This window comes from Drosophila innubila, assembly GCF_004354385.1.
Source record: "Drosophila innubila isolate TH190305 chromosome 3R unlocalized genomic scaffold, UK_Dinn_1.0 2_E_3R, whole genome shotgun sequence".
Classification (NCBI taxonomy): Eukaryota; Metazoa; Arthropoda; class Insecta; order Diptera; family Drosophilidae; genus Drosophila; species Drosophila innubila.
The window spans coordinates 27,963,997-27,987,753 of record NW_022995380.1 but is presented as its reverse complement, the minus strand read 5'-3'; the positions used below and the strand labels follow the sequence as shown (position 1 = coordinate 27,987,753).

The 23,757-nt window shown below is 37.1% G+C and overlaps 5 protein-coding genes across 6 annotated transcripts in view; 1 reads left to right on the top strand and 4 right to left on the bottom strand.

The window, feature by feature from the left end:
- Positions 1-9: 9 nt before the first annotated feature.
- Positions 10-1,158, bottom strand: LOC117790951 (low molecular weight phosphotyrosine protein phosphatase 1). Its single transcript, XM_034630571.1, is given in 4 exon segments — positions 10-251; positions 308-481; positions 540-724; positions 797-1,158. Coding segments are annotated over 4 exon segments (474 nt in total). The 5' UTR covers positions 822-1,158; the 3' UTR covers positions 10-161.
- Positions 1,159-1,281: 123 nt separating this feature from the next.
- On the bottom strand, positions 1,282-2,040 carry LOC117790952 (low molecular weight phosphotyrosine protein phosphatase 1-like). Its single transcript, XM_034630572.1, has 3 exons — positions 1,928-2,040; positions 1,523-1,872; positions 1,282-1,451 (listed from the first exon to the last, which is right to left on the bottom strand). Exons 1-3 carry the CDS (start codon positions 1,956-1,958, stop codon positions 1,365-1,367), a joined length of 468 nt encoding a protein of 155 aa, XP_034486463.1. The 5' UTR covers positions 1,959-2,040; the 3' UTR covers positions 1,282-1,364.
- A 292-nt stretch (positions 2,041-2,332) lies between these two features.
- LOC117791160 (low molecular weight phosphotyrosine protein phosphatase 2-like) lies at positions 2,333-3,269 on the bottom strand. 2 transcript variants are annotated; one of them, XM_034630838.1, is made up of 3 exons: positions 3,124-3,269; positions 2,697-3,055; positions 2,333-2,631 (listed from the first exon to the last, which is right to left on the bottom strand). In XM_034630838.1, exons 1-3 carry the CDS (start codon positions 3,167-3,169, stop codon positions 2,545-2,547), a joined length of 492 nt encoding a protein of 163 aa, XP_034486729.1. In that variant the 5' UTR covers positions 3,170-3,269; the 3' UTR covers positions 2,333-2,544. The 2 variants fall into 2 exon arrangements, with proteins under 2 accessions (XP_034486729.1, XP_034486728.1); XM_034630837.1 differs by having other exon boundaries at positions 2,333-2,643; positions 3,124-3,247.
- Positions 3,270-7,249: 3,980 nt separating this feature from the next.
- The window catches only part of LOC117789636, a 58,329-nt gene continuing 41,821 nt past the window's right edge, over positions 7,250-23,757 (top strand). The window contains exon 1 of the mRNA XM_034628698.1: positions 7,250-7,967. The gene's annotated coding sequence lies outside the window, so the exon portion shown is untranslated. The remainder of the gene's footprint in view (positions 7,968-23,757) is intronic.
- LOC117789637 (ubiquitin-conjugating enzyme E2 G1) lies at positions 9,584-10,375 on the bottom strand. The gene has a single exon (XM_034628699.1). The coding sequence runs from the start codon at positions 10,162-10,164 to the stop codon at positions 9,661-9,663; it is 504 nt and encodes a 167-aa protein (XP_034484590.1). The 5' UTR covers positions 10,165-10,375; the 3' UTR covers positions 9,584-9,660.

The window sequence follows — 23,757 nt, the reverse complement described above, 5'->3', positions numbered from 1 at the left end:
AATATTTTAATTATAAAGAGTTTGCTTAATAAAATAACAATCAGCTCAGCTAATACACATAATAATAATATAAATATAATAATCTACATATATATAAATACATATTTACGCTATTTCAGCTAACTGTTCAACCGACACAAATTTAAATATGTGTTTAATATTTAATCCAAATTGCCATGTTTCAGCACAAAGTTTTGACAGCTCTCCAGGATTTGCGCATATGCAGCATGAAAACTTCCCATTCCACGACTCTGTAAAGGATCATTATAAGCAATTGTAAAACAGTTAAATGTTAATGTATATTTACAAAGTAGGGATCTTCGATGATCTCATCTTCCTTGCGACCGATGTAACTACCCAAAAGCAGTATACGACATTGAGGTTCCGGCTGTAACTCGCTCGCCATTTATTGCAGCTCCTTTAAATTGCTGTTGTCCATGCCGAAAATATAGTCATATTCATAGAAATCCTGTTCGGTTATCTGTAAAGGTAAACTTGGGATAAAATGGCTCAATTTCAAAGCAAAGTACAATACTTACTATACGACTACGGTGTTTTGTCTTCAGGCCGTGCTGTTCTAACAGATCCTGAGCACGTCCCTGCGCTTCATAGCCCACATTCCAATCTCGCAGTCCGGCGCTATCCGTGTGCCAATCCTTCAGTTGCCTTTTGTGTATCAAGTGTTGTAGGACCGCTTCCGCCATAGGTGAGCGACAGGTATTACCTATAGAAATATTTGTGGATATTTTATTATTTGTGTGTACAAACATATATTATATAAAGTATAAATATTTACCCAAGCACACAAACAATACTTTCATTGCGCCTCTTTTTAATAGAATGAACCGCAAACAACAATGCGCAATCGCCAACTGTTGATTACTTTTTATGTGAAATCACAAAATGTGTGATATATTATCAAATCGGGGATTTTTACGCTAGAAAACGAAATCCCAGAACGCTGCTAACCGAATTTCACCACCAATAGTTGGCTTGACTGATTGAACAATACATGCATACAAACACCTACATATGTGTTTACAGTCATGAGCGAAAGTATTGGCCAAGTCATTATCTCTCGATTTAGTCGCATGTTTGTATTTTAATAGCTATTTTCATATATTTTTAAATTAGTTACTGCTTAAAAAAATAATAACATTTAAAATATAAATTATTAATATGTATTACCTATAAAATCAATACATGAACATGAACAATACTTTTAGTCATGTCTGTACATAATATGTACATACGTGGTATGACAATGAAGGGGAAAACCTGTTGTCGTGCTCATTTTAATTACTGTTTATTTTTGTTGTTGTTATCAATTAACTACATAGATCGATTGCCATTTACCTATTCACTTATTTTAGCAGTCGCTGATTAACAAATGCCGTGCAAGCCGCAACGCACTGCTGATAAGCTGTCTCAAATCCCTCGGCGCCCTTTTGCTGCAGAGCAAAGAGAAGAGAAACAAGTTGCAGTTTATTTATGAATGACAATAAACGATTCTGTGACTTACATAGTAAGGATCCTCGATAATACGATTATCCTTGCTCAGACCGAAGTCGCCCAGCATTAACAGCTCCGCCTTGGAGCCTTTTGGCGCCAGTCGCCGCAGTTCACTCATATTTTCCTCGTCCATACCGAAAATGTAGTCGAACTCATTAAAGTCCTGCTTTTTTATCTGCCGTACAATATGCGTGCTCTTTAGTCCGTGGTGCTGGAGGGTGCTCAGAGCTCGGTGATCAGCTCGATTCCCCACATGCCATGAGCCCAGGGCTGCGCTATCAACAACAACACCATCGACCTTTACCTTGGCCAAGACATCAACCATAACAACCTCGGCAATGGGCGAACGGCAGATATTGCCTGCAGGTACATAAAATTAAGAAATCATGTAATTGGCGAGAATGCAATTATTTACCCAAGCATATCATTAATATCTTCTTGGTCATTTTAAATAAGTAAAGTGCCCACAATAACAAAGTAAGACGCCTACCAGCCAGAAACAGCTATATTTTCCCTTAAAAAGTTGGCAGCACTGGTGTGGAAACACTGTTTTGGACCAAAAGGTTGCCATCCAGTAAAATTTTCCAAAATGGCAAGTCGTACCATTTTAGGTAAAATGTAAAAAATAGTTACTTGGAAAAAATACCCTTTTTTAATTTTAAAATTTTTGCAAAGTTCTGCAATTCTTAGAATTTAATAGATTTTTATATTGCCTTCCTTGCTTTGGGTAAATAATTTCAAACGCTTATTAAATTGTTTACCTTCAATTTATTTAATTTTATTCATTTATTGCAAAATTATAGCATTTTGCAAATTTCCATACCTAAAATTTAAATTAAGCAACGTTATCGTGATCGTTTTCTGTTGCGATACATAATTTATCGCTGGAACCTCAAATTTACCGATTGCATGAGCCATCTACTCATGTTTCTGCAGCCCTACTACTGAAAAGCTACAAGTTGTCGTTGTCCAACACTAACTTCAAGTTGGCAGCTTCCACCATCAGCTGTTGTTTGCCTGTCAATGGGGCTGTTAAATTACAATTTGATTACGACGCGCTTGTTTTAAAAAGCTGGAGCACGCATACGAGCATTGCTCGAATATCTTCTCGAAAGGGGCCTCTCCAATATCCTGCAAATGTAGCAGTGAATTATTTTTAAATATGAAATTAAATTAATATGTACGTAGTAGGGATCCTCAATTGCTCGATGGTTTGGCTCGAAACCAAACAAAAAGTCACTTAGCAAAAGTAACGTGGCATTCGAATAGTGCGGCATCAAGAGTTTTAGCGAGGCCATATTACTCTGATCCATACCCAAGATATAATCGAATTTATCAAAGTCATCCAAGACCAAACGCCGGGCGCAGCTATAATACTCAATGTTGTGATGTCTGAGCACACTCAAGGCCCTGGGATCTGGCTTGGCACCCAAGTTCCAACCCTCGATGGCGGCGCTGTCCACTCGCCACTCGTTCTGGAGTCCCAACTTGCAGATGGCGTCATGCAGAACAGCCTCCGCTATGGGAGATCGACTAATATTATCTACGGGTGAGTATGGGTTGCATTTCAAGATTAAAAGATGCATATTAACTTATAACTGAGATACACACCCACGCACACCATTAGTACACTCTTTGGCTTACTAGACTTTCCCATTGTTTCCACTGATAATTGCAATTTTAACACTGCTATATTTGTTCTATAAATAATACGTTAAAATATGTGTTATGTTTACAAATGAAATGTGTTTACAAATGTCAATGAAACCCAGAAAACTAGAAACTCTATTCTGAAGATTGTATTGTTTATACAGTGAATCACAGTTAATTTCAACCAGCACCCTCAAAAATTGTTAATCACATATCAAAACGATTTAAGCGCAGGTTGTCTTAACTTTTTAATACAATTTCATTTCAAAGTATTTAGAATACAATTTTTTGAACAAATTTTATTAATTTAAATGTAGAATGAATAAACAGGCCAAATCATGATCAAAATGACATTCCGCTTGAAAATCGGTTAAGTTTTGGAAAGATCAAAGATTTCGTAAAAATGTCAAGGGGAATGGAAAATTGGATGATAGATGGCTTAGAATCGAAAAATTATAAAATTTTTTAGATGACAAAAATTTAAAAGCAGAATAAATAAACAGGCCAAATCATGATCAAAATGACATTCCGCTTGAAAATCGGTTAAGTTTTAGAAAAGTTATGAGAGATCAAAGATTTCGAAAAAATGTCAAGGGGTATGTATGGAAAATTGGATGATAGATGGCTTAGAATCGAAAAATTATCAAATTTTTTAGATGACAAAAATTTAAATGCAGAATGAATTTACAGGCCAAATCATGATCAAAATGAAAGTTATGAGAGATCAAAGATTTCGAGAAAATGTCAAGGGGTATGTATGGAAAATTGGATGATAGATGGCTTAGAATCGAAAAATTCTCAAATTTTTTAGATGACAAAAATTTAAATGCAGAATGAATTTACAGGCCAAATCATGATCAAAATGACATTCCGCTTGAAAATCGGTTAAGTTTTAGAAAAGTTATGAGAGATCAAAGATTTCGAAAAAATGTCAAGGGGTATGTATGGAAAATTGGATGATAGATGGCTTAGAATCGAAAAATTATCAAATTTTTTAGATGACAAAAATTTAAATGCAGAATGAATTTACAGGCCAAATCATGATCAAAATGACATTCCGCTTCAAAAACGGTTTAGTTTTGCCAAAGTTATGACAGTTTGAAGTTGCTCAAGCCTCTGACCTAGCAACTTTACAAGTGAAAATATTTCTTAATTTTGACATGATTTTTTACAAGAAAATGAAAGTCCTCAGAATCAAGTCTAAAGTGTCGTTTTATACTAATTACGATATAAGGAGTTGATTAAAAGTAAAAGCTTGAGATTTAAAATTTTGAATTTTCTAAATTTCAAAGGGGGGACCCTTACCATCAGCATAGAACCATGGCTTCGATAGTCGAAAAATGAAAAAATTTTCTAAATGCAAAAAGTTTAAATGCAGGATGAATTGAAAGACCGAATCATGATCAAAATGTCATTCCGATTGAAAATCGGGTCAGTTGTCTTCAAGTTATGACAGTTGGAAGTTTGTCAACTTTTTGACCTAGCAACTTTACCACAACTGTATCGGTGCAAGCGTTTCGGTTTTCGATTCTTGAAAGTGAATTAATTTCAGATACCGATTCAGTTCCGATACTAAAAATGAAGCTGTTAGTTTCGGTTAGTTTTCCTGGTTTTAAGTAAACATTTGATTCAGTGTTTAGTGACTCGGAAGCCGGAAGTGCTTCTACGTAGTTCCTTCGAGGTGTTTATCCAAACAGAATTATTTTTATACAGCGTCAAGTGACTGAGTTTCTGCTAGCACATCTCATGTATTTTAACAGTCGAGCTGCGCTTCAGATACGTTGAACTATTAACATTAAATTAAAGTTCACTTGGCCAAGAAACCACTCAAGTTGGCAACCAAATTACTTCCATTACCATAAGCTCTGTAAACTTTTGTCCAATGAATATGCAAAAGTCTCTTGGGTCGAGTCCCATTGCCGAGTGCAGGTGCAGGAACCCACAAAGAGCGACAGATTTTCAAATTTTTAATGACTTTTATGCTGACGACACCGTCGACATCTTTTAGAGGACTGAGGATAAGCGGTCAAAGTGCAGATTGCTCTTAAAGTCGTTGACCAGGTTGGGGTCTCAAGAATACGACTAAAGTACAAAACAAGGCAAAAAAAAAAAACATAGTTTTATGCAGATTTCACACAACAAGAAGACAAACAAGAGCCAGACGTACATAAAGTTTGCCAAGTTGGGTTGGATGGGGATGGGGAGGGGTAGGGGAAGCTGATGGCATCAAAGTGAGCTTGTCGTTGTGCAGACAAATGTAACAACAACTCGTATCGCACTCGTCTAGCATGCGAATATGCAAATTGCTTGCCAGGCGTTGCTGCAGTGCGTCCTCAACAATTGACAATTGTTGAAAATGCAAATGGAAATGCAGAGACATATGCAACAACAACAACAACAACCACAATAACATCAACATCATCTCATGCGTTGAGCGATGAGTTGTAGGCGTTGACATTGCTATCTGACAGATACATAGATAAGATAAAAGATGTCAGCTGCATTATCAACAGCAACAACAAACAGTGAGTGCAAATACGAGTGTACCGGCAGATAAACAAACCGTAGGCCAAAACACTTTTTCAAGTGCAAATGAGGCATTCACTGATAACGGTAACCATTCGACTGGGAAAATGTCTGCAAATATGGCCAAAACAGAGGAGCAGCCATTTTGTAGCTGGGCAAATGAAAAGCGGAAAAGCTGTGACTACACTAACTGTCAAACTGCAAGTCTTTCTATTTATCTGTCTGTTTGTCCGTCTGTCTGTCTGTCCATCTGTCTCGCTATCTCTCTGTCTCGCAGCTTCATCAAATATTTAGCGCCAGGCATTGTACATATCGTAAAATGTAAATACGAAACGGACGTCGAAGTGGTGAAATATACATATGTACATACATATGTATGTAACTAGTATGTAAAGACAAACTACCCTGCGATGCTCTTTGGTGGGAGGTGTGGGTGTGGGTGTGTTCAGCAGTGCCAACGACCAACGACAAAAGCATCGCAGCCAAAAAGCCGGCAACAACAAAGCATCTGCAACAGCGAAAGATGCCAGCAACAATGTTGCGGCAACATTATACAGGCGCGCTCTGTTTAAAAATAAGGAGCAAATGAATTGTGATGTGCTAGACAAAACTAAAATTGGGGATATACAATTTATATATTTAACTTATTTATTTTATTAATTTATTAATACTCGACTAAAAGCAGTCGGCAATAAAAAATATTTATATAATCAAATAAGACTAAAAGTTATATAATGAACTAACAATTAAATTTAATATTTAATTAAATTATGAACTGAAATGGGAATAATAATTATTATTACGTCTGGAGTATACAAAAATTATAATTATTTAAATGAAAAAAGTTATTTAGCAACCTGCTGCACTTATAAGAACAGTTAGGCCCGGTGTTTCCAAGTCTCCTTAAATTTCATCGAAGAGATATTTTCAAATTTGACATTAATTTCTATACATTTTATCCTAATATATGTGTGATATACATTTCTTGCTAAAGGACACTGCATCCATTGCTAGCAATTAACGCGTATATTAAGGTTTTAACCTTAAGATTAGTCTATTAACTAAAATAAATAATAAATATTTCTGACTTGGTTATCAAACCGCTTAATTAGACATTGAAAAATCTGCCCTTAGTGAAGTAAATGTTTTTAAAAATAGTAAATTCTATATATTTTTTTTTAATTGTTATAAGAATTGTGAGCAATTTTTGTTTTGTGTATTTTCTCTACGTGTTATCTAAATAACTACTTGATTGACTGTAAATACATATTTAAACGCATATATATTTTCCCAAGAAACCTTTGTATGCGCTAGCAATTGTAATTACTCACTTGGGCCCACTTCAACATAGATATTCCGCCCCTGGCATTTGGTTAACGCAGCGTGCATGTGTCTGCGTGCATTTATCTCGCATCGACTTGTTATGTTGCCTGACTGTTTGGCTGCCTGCATGCGCCGGCAGCGACAGTGACTGTGACGGCGACGGCGACAGCGACGTCAGCAGCGACGGCGGCAGCGACAGCGACAGTGGTTCAGAAACTTGTTTTCAACGTAGTTGGGTTTAGTTTACTTTGAGACGGCATCGCAGGTGGACGTGTGGAGAGTCAGCGGTCGAAACGAATACGAATACGAGCGTGAGCGCGTTGAGAACGAAACGTAGCGTGTTTTTTAAATACACACATACAACAACAAGAGAAAAAACAACAACAACTACAACGTCAGTGTTTGCGTTTGGTTTTATGACGCGGCGGTCGAGTCAGGTAGTTTCTTCGATTTTGGTTGTTCTTTTGAGTGAATTTTAATGTCTGACAAAATCATCGAGCGTGTAAATGTTGCTAACAAGTACAAAGTATTCAACATAGACGCGATAAATGAATTCGATACTCGATTCTAACGAAAATTAAAGTGTTTAAAAGCGCAGTAACTACGGATACGATTCTTACTTCTTCTTCAACTTGGATTACTCATCTCAGCTAGCAGGAGCAACGACCAGGAGGCCAATAGCGACATTTCACTGTCGTCGCGGTTTCTCCACCACATCCACCAACAATCCACGATCGTCTGTCTCGCTCGCGCGCAGCTAAGACTAACTTTACGAAATCAAAACCAGTATCTGAGCCAATGTATCTGTAAGATACACTACACAGGCCCCACAGCGCATATTGGAATTTACTTAACGTGTATGCGACGCACGCACACACACGCACAAACACGCAACGACACGCACACACACGCATACATTTATTGTTGTCTTTTTGGCGTTGTACTTTGTATTGTAGGTAAGTACAAACTGACGGCGCCCTTTTCCCAGAAAAACCCGCAGTGCACCAGTCCAACTGTTTAGCGGGGTTTTCCACCCTCAACTAATGATTCTGAATCTGAATCTGACCTGCATGCTGCTACCTGTGCTGACCCTTAGCGTGATCTTAGCCACTTTCCCATTAGCTGCTGCTGCAGTTGAACAATTTTTACTGCATATTGAATGCTATTTATAAACTATATTCTCAGTCTCAGTCTCAATGTGATTCCCAGTCCCAGTCTCAGTCCTAGTCCCAGTTCCTGCTCCACACCCAGTTGGCTTACGCTTGTGCGTTTGGTAGTCACAGCAGACAAGACACGATCAGAGCCGGTTTTTTAGCCACTCCAACAACAACAGCAATCGCAGCAGCAGCAGCAACATCAATTCAATTTCTACTGGCTGAACCACAGCAGCAACATCATTGGAGCATCGACGTCTTAAGCGTCTTTCGTTCCATCTTTCAAGCAGGTTTTTCTGCTCTTTTCTTTAGCATTTCGTTTTCATTTTTTATTTTTTTTTTTTTTTACTTTTTACTACTTACATATTTTGTGTTGTTGCTGCTGCTGCTTCTGATGCCGCCAAGATTTGCTGATTTTTCACTGGTTTCTTTTATAGCATTTTTTTTTTGTTGTGTGTATTTCGAGTAATTCTTAAGTAGGTGCATGGCCTTATTTACCCAGTTTCCAAAGCTATTTGTGCTGATTCATAATTTTGGTAGCTGCCTTTGAATAGCTTAGTTTAGTCAATGCTCAATCGAGCTGGTCAGAGAGAGACAGAGAGAGAGAGAGGGGCATGCCACACCCATAAAAACCGCTGTATTGTTAATCTAAAAAAGTTCATTATAAGCATTTGAGTCATGACTAAACAATGCGACAATGTGACCAGCGCTCTCCATTTTGTGGTCAAAGGTATGACCGCATTATGGCCATAACAATGCAAAATCAAAATGCAAAACTTGTTGCTGCCAATAACAACAGCAACAATAACAAACAACAACAGCAACAACGAGAGTTTCAGTTAACCGCAAAAATGCTTTTAGCAAATACATTTTAGAGTCGTTTGGCTGCCATGTGACGACCAGACTCAGCTGGACTCTAGCTTATTGTTGTTGTTTTTGCCATTTGTTGTCCAAGTCTAAATAGAAGCAAATAAAGCAACCAAGTGGCTAACGCTTATAGCCAAGGCAAAATGTTGCCACAAATCTTGGCAAGTGTGTCAGCAAGAGTCTAAGCCTATTAAGCACACGGCTTAAGATTGACCCACAGCTAGCTGCGACCAAGTTGGCTAAAACAAACGCCCAAGTCTCTGTAGCTTCAGTCTCGCAGCGATTAAGTTCAATTAATGCTGACAGGCGGCGGCAAAGAATTGGCACAGTCATAAAGAAATTCTGGCTAATCATATAAAGAAAGAGGACAGGAAACGGGGAACAGGGAGGCAACTGTTTGCTTAATTAGAGAAGCGGGCAGCTGCATGGCCAATTAAAGCCAAAAGTTTAACACTTTCGCCCGGCAGCTGCGGATTATGCTCCAGACTGACTGACAGACAGACAGACAGACAGACAGACAGACAGACAGACAGACAGACAGACAGTCGAGATTTGCAAGTAGTCGCTTTTATTTGAATGTTGACCGTGGAATGTGTGTTGAATTTTGTTTATCTGGCATCTGTAGAGTCTAGACCTCCTCCTGGCTGCGACGCACACAACGAGCTACTTTCCGCTTGAATTCAGCATAATCTTCGCGCCATTCCTTGGCTGCATCCACATTGGCGGCCGACTCATCATTGGGATCGGTCAGCATGGAGATGACCGACAGCAGAATCGTTTCCACCGTGTGCACGGGCAACCAGCGCTCCTCGGCCTTCTCATAACCCCATTTATCATCGCCCGGCTCGTGCAAAATTGAGATGCAGACATCGCCATTCTTTTCAATATTCGGATGCCAGATTTCGGTGACGAACTTCATGCGCGGCGGTCGCAACGGATACTCCTTGGGAAATATCAAGTGTGCCTTAAAGCAGCCACTCTCATAGAGTGTGTCCTGTGGCCCAATGATGACCACTTCCCATTTGAATATATCGTCGTCATTGATTAAGCCGGCTGAGAAGCCCTCGACGGGATTGCGATGCAATTCCGCAAGTTGGCGCTTCAGCAGCAGCGATGCTTGAAGTTCCGACATTCTTCCGACACAGGATTCTGAATTCTGAATTCTTATTACTTATGTTTCATGCACTTGCTGATGTTGTTGTTGTTGTTGCTGTTGTTGTTGGCACCACTTACTGCAATTTTGTTCAAAAAACCTCGATTTTTGGATTGTTTTCAGTTTTTCGGAATTTTTGTACACTTTTTAGGGTGCTGAGCTACGCTGAATGCTACGGCCAACAAACATTGACAGTAGATTGATTTTCAAAATGCGGACAGTTTGCTCAGAGCAGTCAAAAATTCAAAGCAACACAAAAAATATATTTTTAAAACATTTCACAGTGAAGTGGCAGTCGAAAGTTATGTAAAATTTTCAGGCACTTTAAATGGTTATTTAAATTTGTTTATTTAATAAATCAAAATTAATATTGACTTGTGATTAAAAAAAAATTAAATAAAAAATAGTAATTATAATTTTTTTTTTTTATTATATGTAAGTCTTTCAATACATTTTAGAGGAATAATATAATATTCTGTAATGTCTTTAATTTCTGTTTTATAAATTAAAAAGTCACAAAAAATTATTATTTTTGAGGAATAAAATATTATTTAATGCTAGCAGAGATATTCACAAAGACTTTTAACATAAAGTTTGTAAACACCTTTATTTAATTCCTCAAAAATAATATTTGTTAAAGACTTTATAAAAGACTAATAAAATAAAAATCAATAATAATAATTATTTGTATTTTTTAATCATAAGTAACTATTAATTTGGATTTATAAGATTAAATTCTTTAAATAGCTATTGAAAGTGATTCAAAAAAGACTTTATAAAATATTATTAAAATATAAAATCAGTAATAATAATTATTTGTACTTTTTAAACATAAGTAACTGTTAATTTGGATTTATAAAAAGAAAGTCTTTAACTAACTGTTAAAAGTGATTATTTTTTTAAAGCCTCAAAAATAAATTTATTAGCTGTTACAGAGATATTGAAAAAAAAAAACAAAAAATATGGAATAATTGAAACAAAAATTGAACTTGTTCTTATGGTTGATTTTTTTTTTTGATATATTGATAAATTTCAATTATTTTCAGTCCTTGGAAATTGCAATTCGCTTAACTGCTGTGGCAATTAGACTGGAATAGACAAAACCACAAACACGTAATTGCAATTGCTTTGCAACTTCTTCATCTTCGTGTGTTCTTTTTGCTTACATTTAAATTATGAATGTTGCCACAATGTAGCAACTGTTTTTGTTGCCTTTTGGCATTTGGTAATTGCGTACAATTGTTGGCACAGACTCTCTGGCTGCTTGCATACCCATATACCACATTTGTATCTCATTCTCTCCCTTTTCACAGCACTCGGCAGCATTTTTTTTTTTATGCCAATTGCATTTTCCTCTGTGCTGGTATTTGGAATTTCCTTCCCCTCCCCCGCTGCCTTGTATCTGTATACGTATGTGTGTGCATGAATATCGCTGACTGAAATTATGTTGCCACAAATGTGTGAATTGTTAATGTCTTTTAGCCAGTTTGCCACTTGGGCCATTTTCATGCCGTTTGCCATTGCCGGTTTTTCAAGTTTTTCATGTTGCAATTTTCACAAATTCCATGAGCTTTGCATGTGTGCAAAACTCAAAAAAATAATATTTACCTGGCAAATGTTGCGTTTCAAATGCCACAACAACAACAGCAGCAGCAACAGCAACAGCAACATGTGTCCAGTGAGAGAACTGAGAACAGAGAACGGCGAACTGAGATCGCCTAGATTCGAGCATAAGTCAAATTTTAAAAGAACTAACAGACACACATGGAACTCTGAATATTCGTACTCGTTAAACATGTTTGTCTGCCACATAAGACTGACAGCTGTCGTAGTGGTTGCTGTTGTTGTTGTTGCTGTTGTTGTTGCTGCTGTTGCAGTTGTTGCAGTTGTTGCTGCTGCTCTGACGACCCGTGGCATGCCCATTTAAGTGCCACATGTTGTTGCCGCGCTGTCGACTGGCACAAGCCAACAACAAATTATAAACAACGTGCAACATCTGAGTGCCACACGCGCCACAACGCCAACAATGGGCTGAATACTCAAATTTCCATTTCGTTGAAGTGTCGCACGACGAGTTGATAAAATGGCTTTGACTTGGCGGCATTTTTGTTAAATTTATTTTCATACAATTATCATTAATGCACCCACACACACACACACACACACACACACATACTTACTCACAGACTCACACACGAAATTGTCAAACGTTTCGTGTTGGTTGCCATGCTGGTTGCGGGTTGTTGTTGCCGTTGTTGTTGCTGTTTTTATTGGTGGGCGTGCATTCAAATGCGACAATTGCATTTCCGGCATCACGCTAACTTCCACCGGTCATCCGGATCTCTCCCAGCCCACGCTCTTGAACTCAGTCTCAGTCTGCTATTGAAAATGTTATTTCTGATCGTTTTTATACCCTGAGCCCATTGAAAATGGTCAAAAAAGGGTATATTGGCAGACCCCCAAAGCTTATAAATATATTCTTGATCAGGATCAACAGCCGAGTCGATTAAGCCATGTCCGTCTGTCTGTCCGTCTGTCTGTCTGTCCGTCTGTTTGAACGCGTCGATCTCAGAGACCATAAGACCAAACTTGGTAAGTAGGTTCCTGAATACCGTACGTATTTTTTTTTTTTTTTGGATCGGACCTCTATATCATATAGCTGCCATAGGAACGATAGATCGAAATTAAAGCTTTAGTATGAAAAACTTCTTGGTTTTTTGAGATATTTCAATCAATCTAACACAATATACATTTGGACTGGTACTATACATTCTGCCCAAATTTGGTTCAATTCAGACCACTATATTATATAGCTGCCATAGAGACGCTCAGTTGAAAATCAAGTTTTAGTATGAAAAAGTTTTTTGTTTTAAGAGATATCTAAACCAAACTCATAGAATATCCATTTTAGTTGGTTTTATACACCCAGGCCAAATTTGGTTCAGATCGGTTTTCTATATCATATAGCTGCCATAGGAACAATCTGTCAAAAATCAACTTTCAGTACAGACTACCTGGGCACAGGGTATCCTACTGTCGAGCGTGCTCGACTGTAGCCGTCCACTTGTTTTTTTTTTTTGTTTTTCGACTGGTTAGTGAGCAGGTGCATCAGTCAACCGTCGCTGTTGGGTGCCCACGCTGCGTGCCTCAAATTGCTGGCTCATCGGACAGCTGCCGGCGTCCATCAATTGGAATTAGTTGTGCTCTCTTTTCATCTATCACTTCCTCTCTCACTCTCTCTTATTGAAAGTGCAAATAAGGGCTGTAGATTCATTGATTCATTTTTTGGTGGTGTCTAGAATTTCTTTTCCCGATGCCATAATAATATTACCACAAGTAACATCTGGTCCAAATTTGTTTACCCAATTTCTATGGCTCTCTTTATGTTTCTCATAATTATAAGCTGAACATTCTCTGATTTCTCAGTTCAGACGCAGACTTATGAAATTCCTTATGAGTATCTCACTCTCATAAGAAACTTATTTAAATAACTATTCATTTTATTACCTAAGCTACTTGTGTTGTAGGTTCGGAGTTTTCTGGAAATGTATCTACCCATTTTGCAGTTCACTTTCATTAAATACAGTGCATTAAAGTTCACAAAGTTTTTCAGTATTTATTATAATTTATTTATTTATATTTTGTATTTTGCTTGGGTCGCTGATTATGCCGGCATCCATATCGGAACAATGCTTGCAAGTCAAAATGCGAAGAGAGAAGTACATAAATAAATTGCGTTGCTTGCACAAAGCGATAAATGAAAATGCAACAAAATAAAAAAAAAAACCTTTCCACGTGCAGTCTTAATGTATTTTATGCGTTTTGCCATTTTATAATTGAGTTCGCAGTTGGCGGGTTTTTGCTCTTTGGAGCAAGCTGCTGCTGCCGGCTATCAAGTGTACTATACCCCACAGTCTGGGTCTATGAAGAGCCAGGGGCATGGGGAAGGGGGATGATGAGAGGCAGCGACAAGTGGCAGTACTGAGTTTGCTAAAGTTGGAACCGGAGCTAGCACTGTATCAGGAGGAGTTTGTGTGGAACTCGGAGTGGAAGTGGGAGTTGGAATTGGAGTTGGAGTTGGAGTGGAGGGCATGTTGATGTGCACTCATGTGCACTGAATGCGAACAAATTCTGTAGTTTTGCACTGCAATGCGATATTATACTTTTTTATGATCTGTGCTATAAAAACTAGAGGGTATATTAAACAGCTACATTGATAAAAAAAATTCTGTAAAATCTTGATTTTTGCAAAACTAAGAATGCTTCTAGAACATAATATTCTTAAAGTAAGAAAAAAATTCTTGGTTTTGAGAACATTTGAAATTCGGCCAAGTTCTTATTATGTATGTATAAGAATAAATGTTCTCCAAATTAAAGTCGACAATTAAATTAATAAGAAAGATTCTTAAATTTATTATTATTCTTTTTTGACAACTACTTTTCTAACAATTGAAGATTTTTATTCTTATATTAGGAATAACGATTTTGAAGATTAATATTCTTAATTTTAGTAATATGGTCTAAAATGGTCTTATTTTAAAAATTAAATAATAAATTAAAATAAATGTGCTTGACTTTGGGAGTTGGTCTTTTTTTTCCAGTGTACCAAATGCACTTCACAGATAAAAGAAAAGAAGACGACCCTTGACTGCAAATTAAAGATTCAGTTTTGGCTAAGTTATTAAAATGTTTCGATTTAGTTGAAGTACGAGTATATAAAAGGTATCTATTAGTCGGCTACCTGCACTATTATAATTATTATTTTTTATATATACTTTTTTTTTGTTCTCTCTTATAAAAAACGACAATAAAACGGACGCGCTTTTCTGCGCTTACCTTTTTGGCCAAGCCAAGTGCCAGAAGCGTCGTGAGCTGCATTGAAATGTAGTTTTGTAGTTGCAGTTGCAGTTGCAGTGGAAAATGCTCGGAGATCTAGATCTGGTGCACAGACAAAGACACCGCCATTGTCGACGTCGGTGTGGTCCGTAATGAGCGTTTCCGTCAACAGTGCTCCAATTGTGCCCAACTCAAGGGGCGTGGCATGTGGAGGAAGCGGCTTTTAAAAGCGCATTGGGTTTGTGTTTTTGTCTCTTACGCCTTGGCTTAAAGTCATTTTGAATAAAGTTTAGGCAGTTAATAACTCAATTTGTGCTTTAACGGGTTTGGCTGTTCTACGTAATGAAGGTAACAGCATTCCTCATTTCCCCCGTTTCGTAATAGCAGCAAGTCAATCGACAAAAAGTAAGACACCTTGGCGTCGTCTGAGCCGAAGCCAAATGAGCCAAATGAGTCAAAAGGGCCGTTAGACGGTACGGCGTGCTTAAAGTTCATTTACTTTTCGAAGAAAAGTTTATAGGAAAACTAGGAAAGAACTAACAAAGAAACCAACTACTTCTGTTTTGTTATTATTTCTGTTTTTTTGTTTTTTTTTGTGTAAGTATTTTGCCAGACCATTTTATTTTTAAAATGCTTCGCTTGTCGCTTTTGTTGTTTTTATTTATTTGTGCTTTTCTTCGGGCGGGCTTGAAAAATCCAAGCTTGGCCTAAAAAGTGCTTATTAAATTTAATGACAGCACCTTTGCTTGCACAAAGCGTTTCGACTCTATTTTTTTTCCTTCAACTTTTTTGAACCTCAACTTATAGTTTTTTTTTTTTTTTTTTTTTTTTTTTTGTTAAATGTTTATTGTGCGCCGAGACGCATTGAGATCAGAGGCCATAATAGCATAGACTTTATATTTAATTACGTGGCACGGCTTTGCTTTTTTTGTTATTGTTATTGCCTTTAAATGTACGCATTATGCACATTATTGTTGCACAGCTTCAATTGATATTGTTACTAATTTGATGAGTAACTATAGTATTGTGTGCGAGTTTCTCCAAATGAAATTGCCATTTGTGTATAAAAGTGTTTCCAATAGTCATTTAATAGTTATCATTTATCTATCCAATTATTTTATTAAAAAGTTTTTTCTTTTGCCAACGTGATATCTTGTATAAATTCGTTTTTTCATAATTATAAACTACAATCAGATACCCGCAGTGTCTGCCAGTAAACAGGCAGTGAAAGTATTTTTAAAAATTTAAATTAATGCCTTCAACAGCAACAGCGATGGGAAAAGGGCATTTTGAGCATTTAGACCCGCAGGTTATGTGCTGGTAATTTGCAATTTCCCTGCCAAGAAGCCCAAGAGAGAACGAGAGAAAGAAAGAAAGAAAGATAGATATAGAGACCGAGTCTTTTTAGAGACATGGCTCATTTGGTTATTATTCAACTGGTTTCTTAGTATGCCAAAGATGCATTACACTCCACTCCATTTGGTGGTGCTGGTAGTGGCAATCTGATGGGTTGAGGTTTGAATTTTTATAGCGCGCTCGTTGAACTTCAAATTGCGCGAGCAAAAAGTGAAATTCACTTTCTGTCGGCGTGGAGATTGCACTATGTTGGCCAAGTTAATGAACTAAGCCATACATAGTTACTTACTTACTCGCGAATCTTGAAACAGGAAGCAACTTGGCCTTTAAAGCAAAACAAAAAAAACTATGCTAATTTCTTCTGGTTTCCCAGCAGCGTCAACTTTATGAAATGAATTCATTTTCATTTGCGCAAATAAAAGCAAAACAACAAACACTTCACGGAAGGGGTGGAGAGCGGTGGGAGAGAAAAAGAGAGAGAGAGAGAGAGAGGAATGGGAAAATTTGTTGTCAAGATTTGTTTGCGTGCCACAAGCATCGGCCACAAATTGTTGACTTTTATTCACACAATTACCGACATCGTATTTGCATTTGCTTCGTTCTCTTTCTCTTTGTCCCTCCTCGGAAAGTCAGTGGAGCATGGCAAGACACTGCTTCACCTGTTACCAATTAAGAGTCTAAGCCAAACCCTTGACATTGCCCCTTGGCAGTTGCCCCTTGGCAGTTGCAGCTGTCGTCTCCCTTGCAACGCATCCCTGGCTAATTAACTTTCTTTTGACAACGCTCATTCGTCTCACAAAACGCGTCTCAGTTTCGTTTTTAAATTAGCATTTCTATAAAACACACAAAGTGGACAAAGATCAGACTCATCATAAATTATTCAAACACTGACCCGTTGCTTTCATTTCATTGTTTTTCATGTGACGCAGCAACAGTTGAAGTTTAAACTGACACTGAGACGGAGACTGAGACGGAGGTCTTGTCTTTTAAGCCCTGTGGGAATGTCTCGAAGAAGTCATAAAAATAACAGTTGGGCGGAAATCAACACTGATATGTGGCCCTTGAGTTTGAGGCGCTCTTTTGAGTCGTGTTTTAGGTGAACAAATTCATTTTTACACTCTTTGTTACGTCTCTCAAAAGTTTAGATGTGGATATGGATAGAATCTTGAGATTAAGGCAATTGAGATGTCGCTGTCAGTTTGGTTAAATTGGTTTGTCTAAAAGCTGATTATTGCTGGCCTAAATAGCCATCAGATGATATTGCAGATTTGGGTTAAGATGCGATTTATCAATGTATGCCGTTAGAGCTCTAGTTTCAAGAATTTTAGTTTGATTAACCAAGATACCACTTGAGAACTTGAGAACATGAATAGACAGCAAGGCTGTAGATACACTGAAAAAAAAGACCAACTTAAAATATCAAGAACATTTATCTTAAATACTTTGTTCTTAAAATAAGAAAATTTTAAGACCATATTACTAATACTAAGAATATTAATCTAAAAAATCAAAGTTCTTAATACAATAATAAAAATCTTAAATTGTTAGGAAAGCATAAATATGTACTCTTTCATATAAAACAAATGGTGACCCATGGCGCTCTGGTTAGAGAAACCGCTTCAAATGTGGAGCAGTAGGCGCAGGTTATAATCCCACTCGTAACAAATTAATATAACATTTATAAAGTTACCAATACAGAATAAAATATATAAAAGTAAAAAAAAAATTAAAATAATAATTTTAAAAAATCATTCTAATTTTTTTATTTTTTTATTCTAGTTTTAAGAAGATTTATTCTTAAAATACGAACATTTATACTTAAAATAAGAACATTTATTCTTAAAATAAGAACATTTATTTTTGAAATAAGAACATTTATTCTTAAAATAAGAACTATTAATCTTAAAATAAGAACATTTATTCTTAAAATAAGAACTTGGTCTTATTTAAAATGTTTTCAAAACCAAGATGTGTTTGCTGAATTAAAAATTATAATAATTTCATGTTCTCAAAGCATTTTTGAGACCAAAATTCTTAACTTTGAGACCAAAATCTTGATTTTAGAACACTTTTTTTTTTATCAGTGTAGATAGTTACACATTGATTGGAACCAACAGCATTGACAGTTTTCCATGCATTTAACATTGCACCAATTAATACAGAATTATATTGATTTTTATTATAACATTTCCTGTCCTCGGGCTTTGGTGTGGTGTGCGTTCCATTTCGCTACTCGCAACTTGTTGAAGCGAGAGTAAAATGTGCCAATTTTGTACATGCTGTAAATGCAATTTATATGCATCTAAAGAACGAGCAAACAAGAGACACGGCCACTTCATCACGCAGCGTTGGCCAAGCGTGAGGCGTCTTGTTCGTGTTGTTGTTGCTGTTGTTGTTGTTGTGGTTGTTGCTGTTGCAAATGCAGCTAAGCGGCAACAGCCAGCGGCATCCACGTCCCGGTCAGACGCGGCTGCAGTCTGCACTCTATTGTTCTGGCAGCTCGTGCTTGTGCCAGATTAATGCACAGAGAACAGACGAGTGGAGAGAGGAGAGAGGAGAGAGCAGAGTAGATGAGACGAGGACAGAGCATGGGGAAAATGAGAGCAGCATTTCTCAGTCCCCCAAGGGTTTCGATTTCAATTTGAGGCGGATGTTCGGTTTAATTGACAGCATATACAGTGGCTATACTCGTATATAATTCATAGATACATCATTGCAACGTTTGATTGTCGAGCATCTCTCAGGTTGCCCAAGTGCCGTTGAACTTGGAGGTCAAGCGAGCTGCTTGTATACTGTAGATTTAGTAGTGAAAATCAATTGGTTTGGGTCAATGGAAATTGAAAGGCATGCACTTGACACTGGCCATTGATAGTGCAACCATTAACTGGTTGCAATTGCAACCGAGTTACAGTACAATTACCAGTTACTGGTTTGCCAATTGTACTTTCACTGTAGCTGCAGTTGGACTTGGACTTGGAGTTGAAGACGCGGGCGAACACGTCGTATGCTTGACCGAAAGCGTGAAGACAAAGTTTAATTGAATCTCCTTGGCTGACCAGTGTTGAGCAACAGTAACAATACACATACATACATACGAGTGGCAGTAATTGGCAACATTCAATGGTCGCTTGGTAACTTTCAAACTTGCCCATTTCATTGGGCCATTTGAAAGTTATTGGCCAACAGTTGCCACTTTGCTTAACTAAAATGAAAACTTTAACGTGTGCAAGTTGTTGCAAGCGCAACATACTCGTACTCGTACTTTCTGCGGTTGCACGACAGCAACTTTGCCTTTGACTTCACAGCCGCAACAAAATCAATAAGAAACACGCCTCGAAAAACGCACTATAACGCTGGACTGGGGTGTGGCATGTCATGGCGCAGCAATTTGTTGCTTTTGTTGTCATAAATTGGGTCAACACAAATATACACAATTATTTGTAGTGTTGTTGTTTTAGTTTTTGTTGCGTCGCAACGCCAAAATGCAGTGAAAATCGACCTCAACTCTTCCCCTCACCACCGCACGTGATTGAAAGCATTGATTTTAGGCTTAAACGAGCATAAAACTTGTTTTCATATAACTGAGATTTTTGGGCAACTCTTTAAGCTACACATTGCTGTCTCTGTCTCTTCCTCTCTTTTTCTCTCTGCCGCTGCTTATGAGTTTACAACAAGTTTAAGTCAAAACCCTTGCGCACACATGGGAATGCCATATATTCACATACATGTGTGTGTGTGTGTGTGTGCGCTGCGACTTTCCATTTGCACAGATTTTCATTTCCACATTTCACATTTTGGTATTTCAATATGTGAACGGCAATTTATACCAAATGCGCCACAAATAAAATTCATCTCGTTTCGTTTGCATATCCCAAATGGGATTTGAGTTTATGAATATTGACAGCCATGCAGTTCAGGCAGCCCTCCCCTCACCACTCCTTATCATACATATATCAGTGTCTATATAGGATATTAAAATGGCAACCACTCGTCCCCAAACATTGCATCAAGTTTTTTTGAAGTTTGATCGATTTGTTGCAGTTCGTGATGGTTTCAACAAATGTGTAACAGTTGTGGTTGGTTTGTTTGTTTTGTTTTTTTTGTTGGTTTCGTTGGTTGTTGGCCGTATCGAAGAAGGGCTGGTTTATTCATTGCTCCACTGGGCAAACATAAAGCTGGGAGGGGCACCATCGGGTGACTCGCTTGGTAAAATGTCGGAACTGTTTTGTGGTCGCAAATGTCGCTCGTCGCCAGTTCTCAGTTGCCACTTGCCCCTTGCCCCATCGCTTTATATTATTAAGTTGTTGTTGTTACATTTGCTTGGGATTTTTAGACCCCGTACTTAAAAGAGTACAGGGATCTATTGGGTTTGTTTTAACGAATATGTGCGTAACAGGCAGAAGGAGGCGTGCCAGTATATAAAGTATATATATTCTTGATCAGCATCAATAGCCGAGTCGATATAGCAATGTCCGTCTGTCCGTCTGTCTGTCCGTCTGTATGAGCGCCTAGATCTCAGAGACTATAAGAGCTAGAGACATCAAACTTGGTATGTAGATTTTCCTCTATATTACAAGCAGATCAAGTTTGTTTCAAAATTCGGCCACGCCCCCTTTATCGCCCACAAATTGAAAAAAAAAAATGCATATCCAAATTATAAGAACAATTTAAAAGCTAGTGACACCTAACTTGGTATGTAGCTTCCTCTATATTGCAAGCAGATCAAGTTTGTTTCTTTTTTGAATCGGACCACTATATCATATAGCGTCCTTAGGAACAATCGGTCGAAAATCAATTTTAAATATGAAAAACTTTTTTGTTGATACAATATGCATATAACTTGGTTTTATATATCCTGTCCAAAGTTGGTTGAAATCGGTCCACTATATCATATAGCTGTCATAGGACCAATCGGGCGAAAATCAAGTCTTAGTATAAAAAGTATATGTTTAGTTAGTATATGTTTTATGAGACTTTTAACTTTAATTTTTTCCATTATTAGTTTTTGCCATAGTAAGTACGGGGTCTCCGACAGTTGAGTATGCTCGACTGTAGCACCAGCCCACTAGTTTGCTAGGCATTAAACTCGCTGCTGCAACATGATAGAATCTATTGACAGATCATGTCTCTGCCCCACAAATTGAGGGCTGATATTTCAAATATTTGTCGCTTATCAGCTTGGCACAGTTTCAGTTTCAGTTTCAGTGTGTTGATAAGTAAGTGTGCCGCATCGCATGTTGCAAGCTCCAAAATGCTGACAGCAATGTGCCTTAACATAGATTGCTAAATAGCCAGTCAGACAACTGTTGTCGTTGTGGTCGCTGTTGTTGTTGCTGTTGTTGTGCTTGGCAATTTTCTGCCAAATTGCCGACAATTCTTGCAGGCGCCGCTTGTTATTGTCTCGGAATTTCTGTTGAAGTGGAAGTCCGTGTCAGATTCTGCAGCCAGTCGGCATCGCATGACAAATGACTGCCAGACAAGTGGCTGCAACTTCACAAACCATCTCAATCTCAACCACCCTCAACATCTTTTTTTTTTTCACACTTTTACTCTTACTTTTTAACTATGCAGTTTTTATAGCCTACACTGAATAAAAAGAGCAACTTCTTTAATCAAGAACATTCATCTGAAATATTTTTATTTATTTTTTTTTTATTTATTTATTTATGCACGACTAAAAGCAGTCGGCAAAGAAAAAATTACCAAGTATAAAAATTAAGTTAAATATTACAAATTCAAATTAAATTAAATATAAATTATGAACTGTAAAGAATATAAATTCGACTATTTTAAGTCAAAATTACTTATATTAAGAATATAAATCTTAATTTGTTAGGCAAGTATAAAAAATTATAAATTTAAAAATTTGCCTCAATTTTTTTAGTCTATAACTTAAATTTTAAAAACATTTATTCTTATATAAAAACTTGGTCTAATTTGAAATGTTTACATAACCAAGAAATGCTTTCTTACTCTACGAATTTTATGTTCTCGACACATTTTTTAGACCAAAAAAATTTTAAGTTTTGAGACCAAAATCATGATTTTAGAAATCTTTTTTTTTTTAGCAGTGTACACTGGCCTTTTATAGTTGCATTTGTAGGGTGTATGCTTGTTAATCATACTCTTTTTGGTTCTTAATTTCGACTTTGTTTCAATTTGCACAGTTGATTTGTCGTTGACATTTGGTTAGCCATATTTATAATTAAAAGCTGGTTGTAACTTGATTTTGGTGACGTACTCGCATTTGTTTTGGGGAAACTTTATCTGAGGTGAATACAGAAAATGCTGATTACTTGCGAAAATTCAGACTTATTTAAGTAATTTAAAGCTTAGGCGAATAATGCTGATCAAGCATAAATTGCTTAATGAAGCGTGGCACATGGAAATAACGGAGCTGCATAGAAAAGCTGTTGACGTAGTCAAGTTAAGTGCAGCCCTCTCATTTCCACAGTCCCAAGCCAAGCCAAACAACCTCATCGAAATTGCGACATTAAAGCTGCACGAACTGCACAAAAAGCGATCGTTCAAATCGATCAACGTCGATTGAACAGACGGCAGGTGCAAAGCCAATAAATTGTGCAAGAGTTTGAGCTGAAAAACTAGTATAGGCAACTAAGTTGATCAAACACTCTGCGGCCAGATTGTGTCTGTTCGCACATTACGTATGCGCCACGTTGACAACCCCATAAATAATGTCAGCTCATGGAAATCGAAAGTTACAAGCTAACTAGCACAGCATGCGACACATTCACTAAATTCTAAGCAGCACAAAAAAGAACAACAAACCTAATTGCAAAAAAAAAATTCTAAACAGAACAATTACAACAACAACTCGACGGAACTGAAAAGTTGCCGGCATTTTGCGAGTGTTACGCGACTTTGAGCGCTCTAATTGTGCGCTTGTCTCGCTCATATACAAATATATGCACATACAAACATGCAACAACAACACAAATAACATCAACAATAACAAAAAAAGCAGGCAGCAGCACAGATAACAACAACAAGGCGACATGCAACAGCGCACAGGCGTTGAACGTTTAACAACGCTGAAAAGCACAAAGAAACAAACTATTTTTGACAGACCGAAGAATGAATACCCTACTATTATATTCAAAATTTTTGGATGTGTATCATTTATTTAGATTGACATATTTATTTAAATACTATATCTGCATTTAAAAATATATAATTTCAACAGAAAACAAACTAAATTTGAAATTTAAATTTATTTAAAAATACCCAAATAATGAATAGTATCCAAAAACAAAAGCAGTGAAAATTCATTTGGCTGCAGAAACGTAATTTGAAATTGTAATTTGCTATTAAGTGGAGTGGAAATGCGTAGGAAAATGTATGAAAATGTATGATATAATC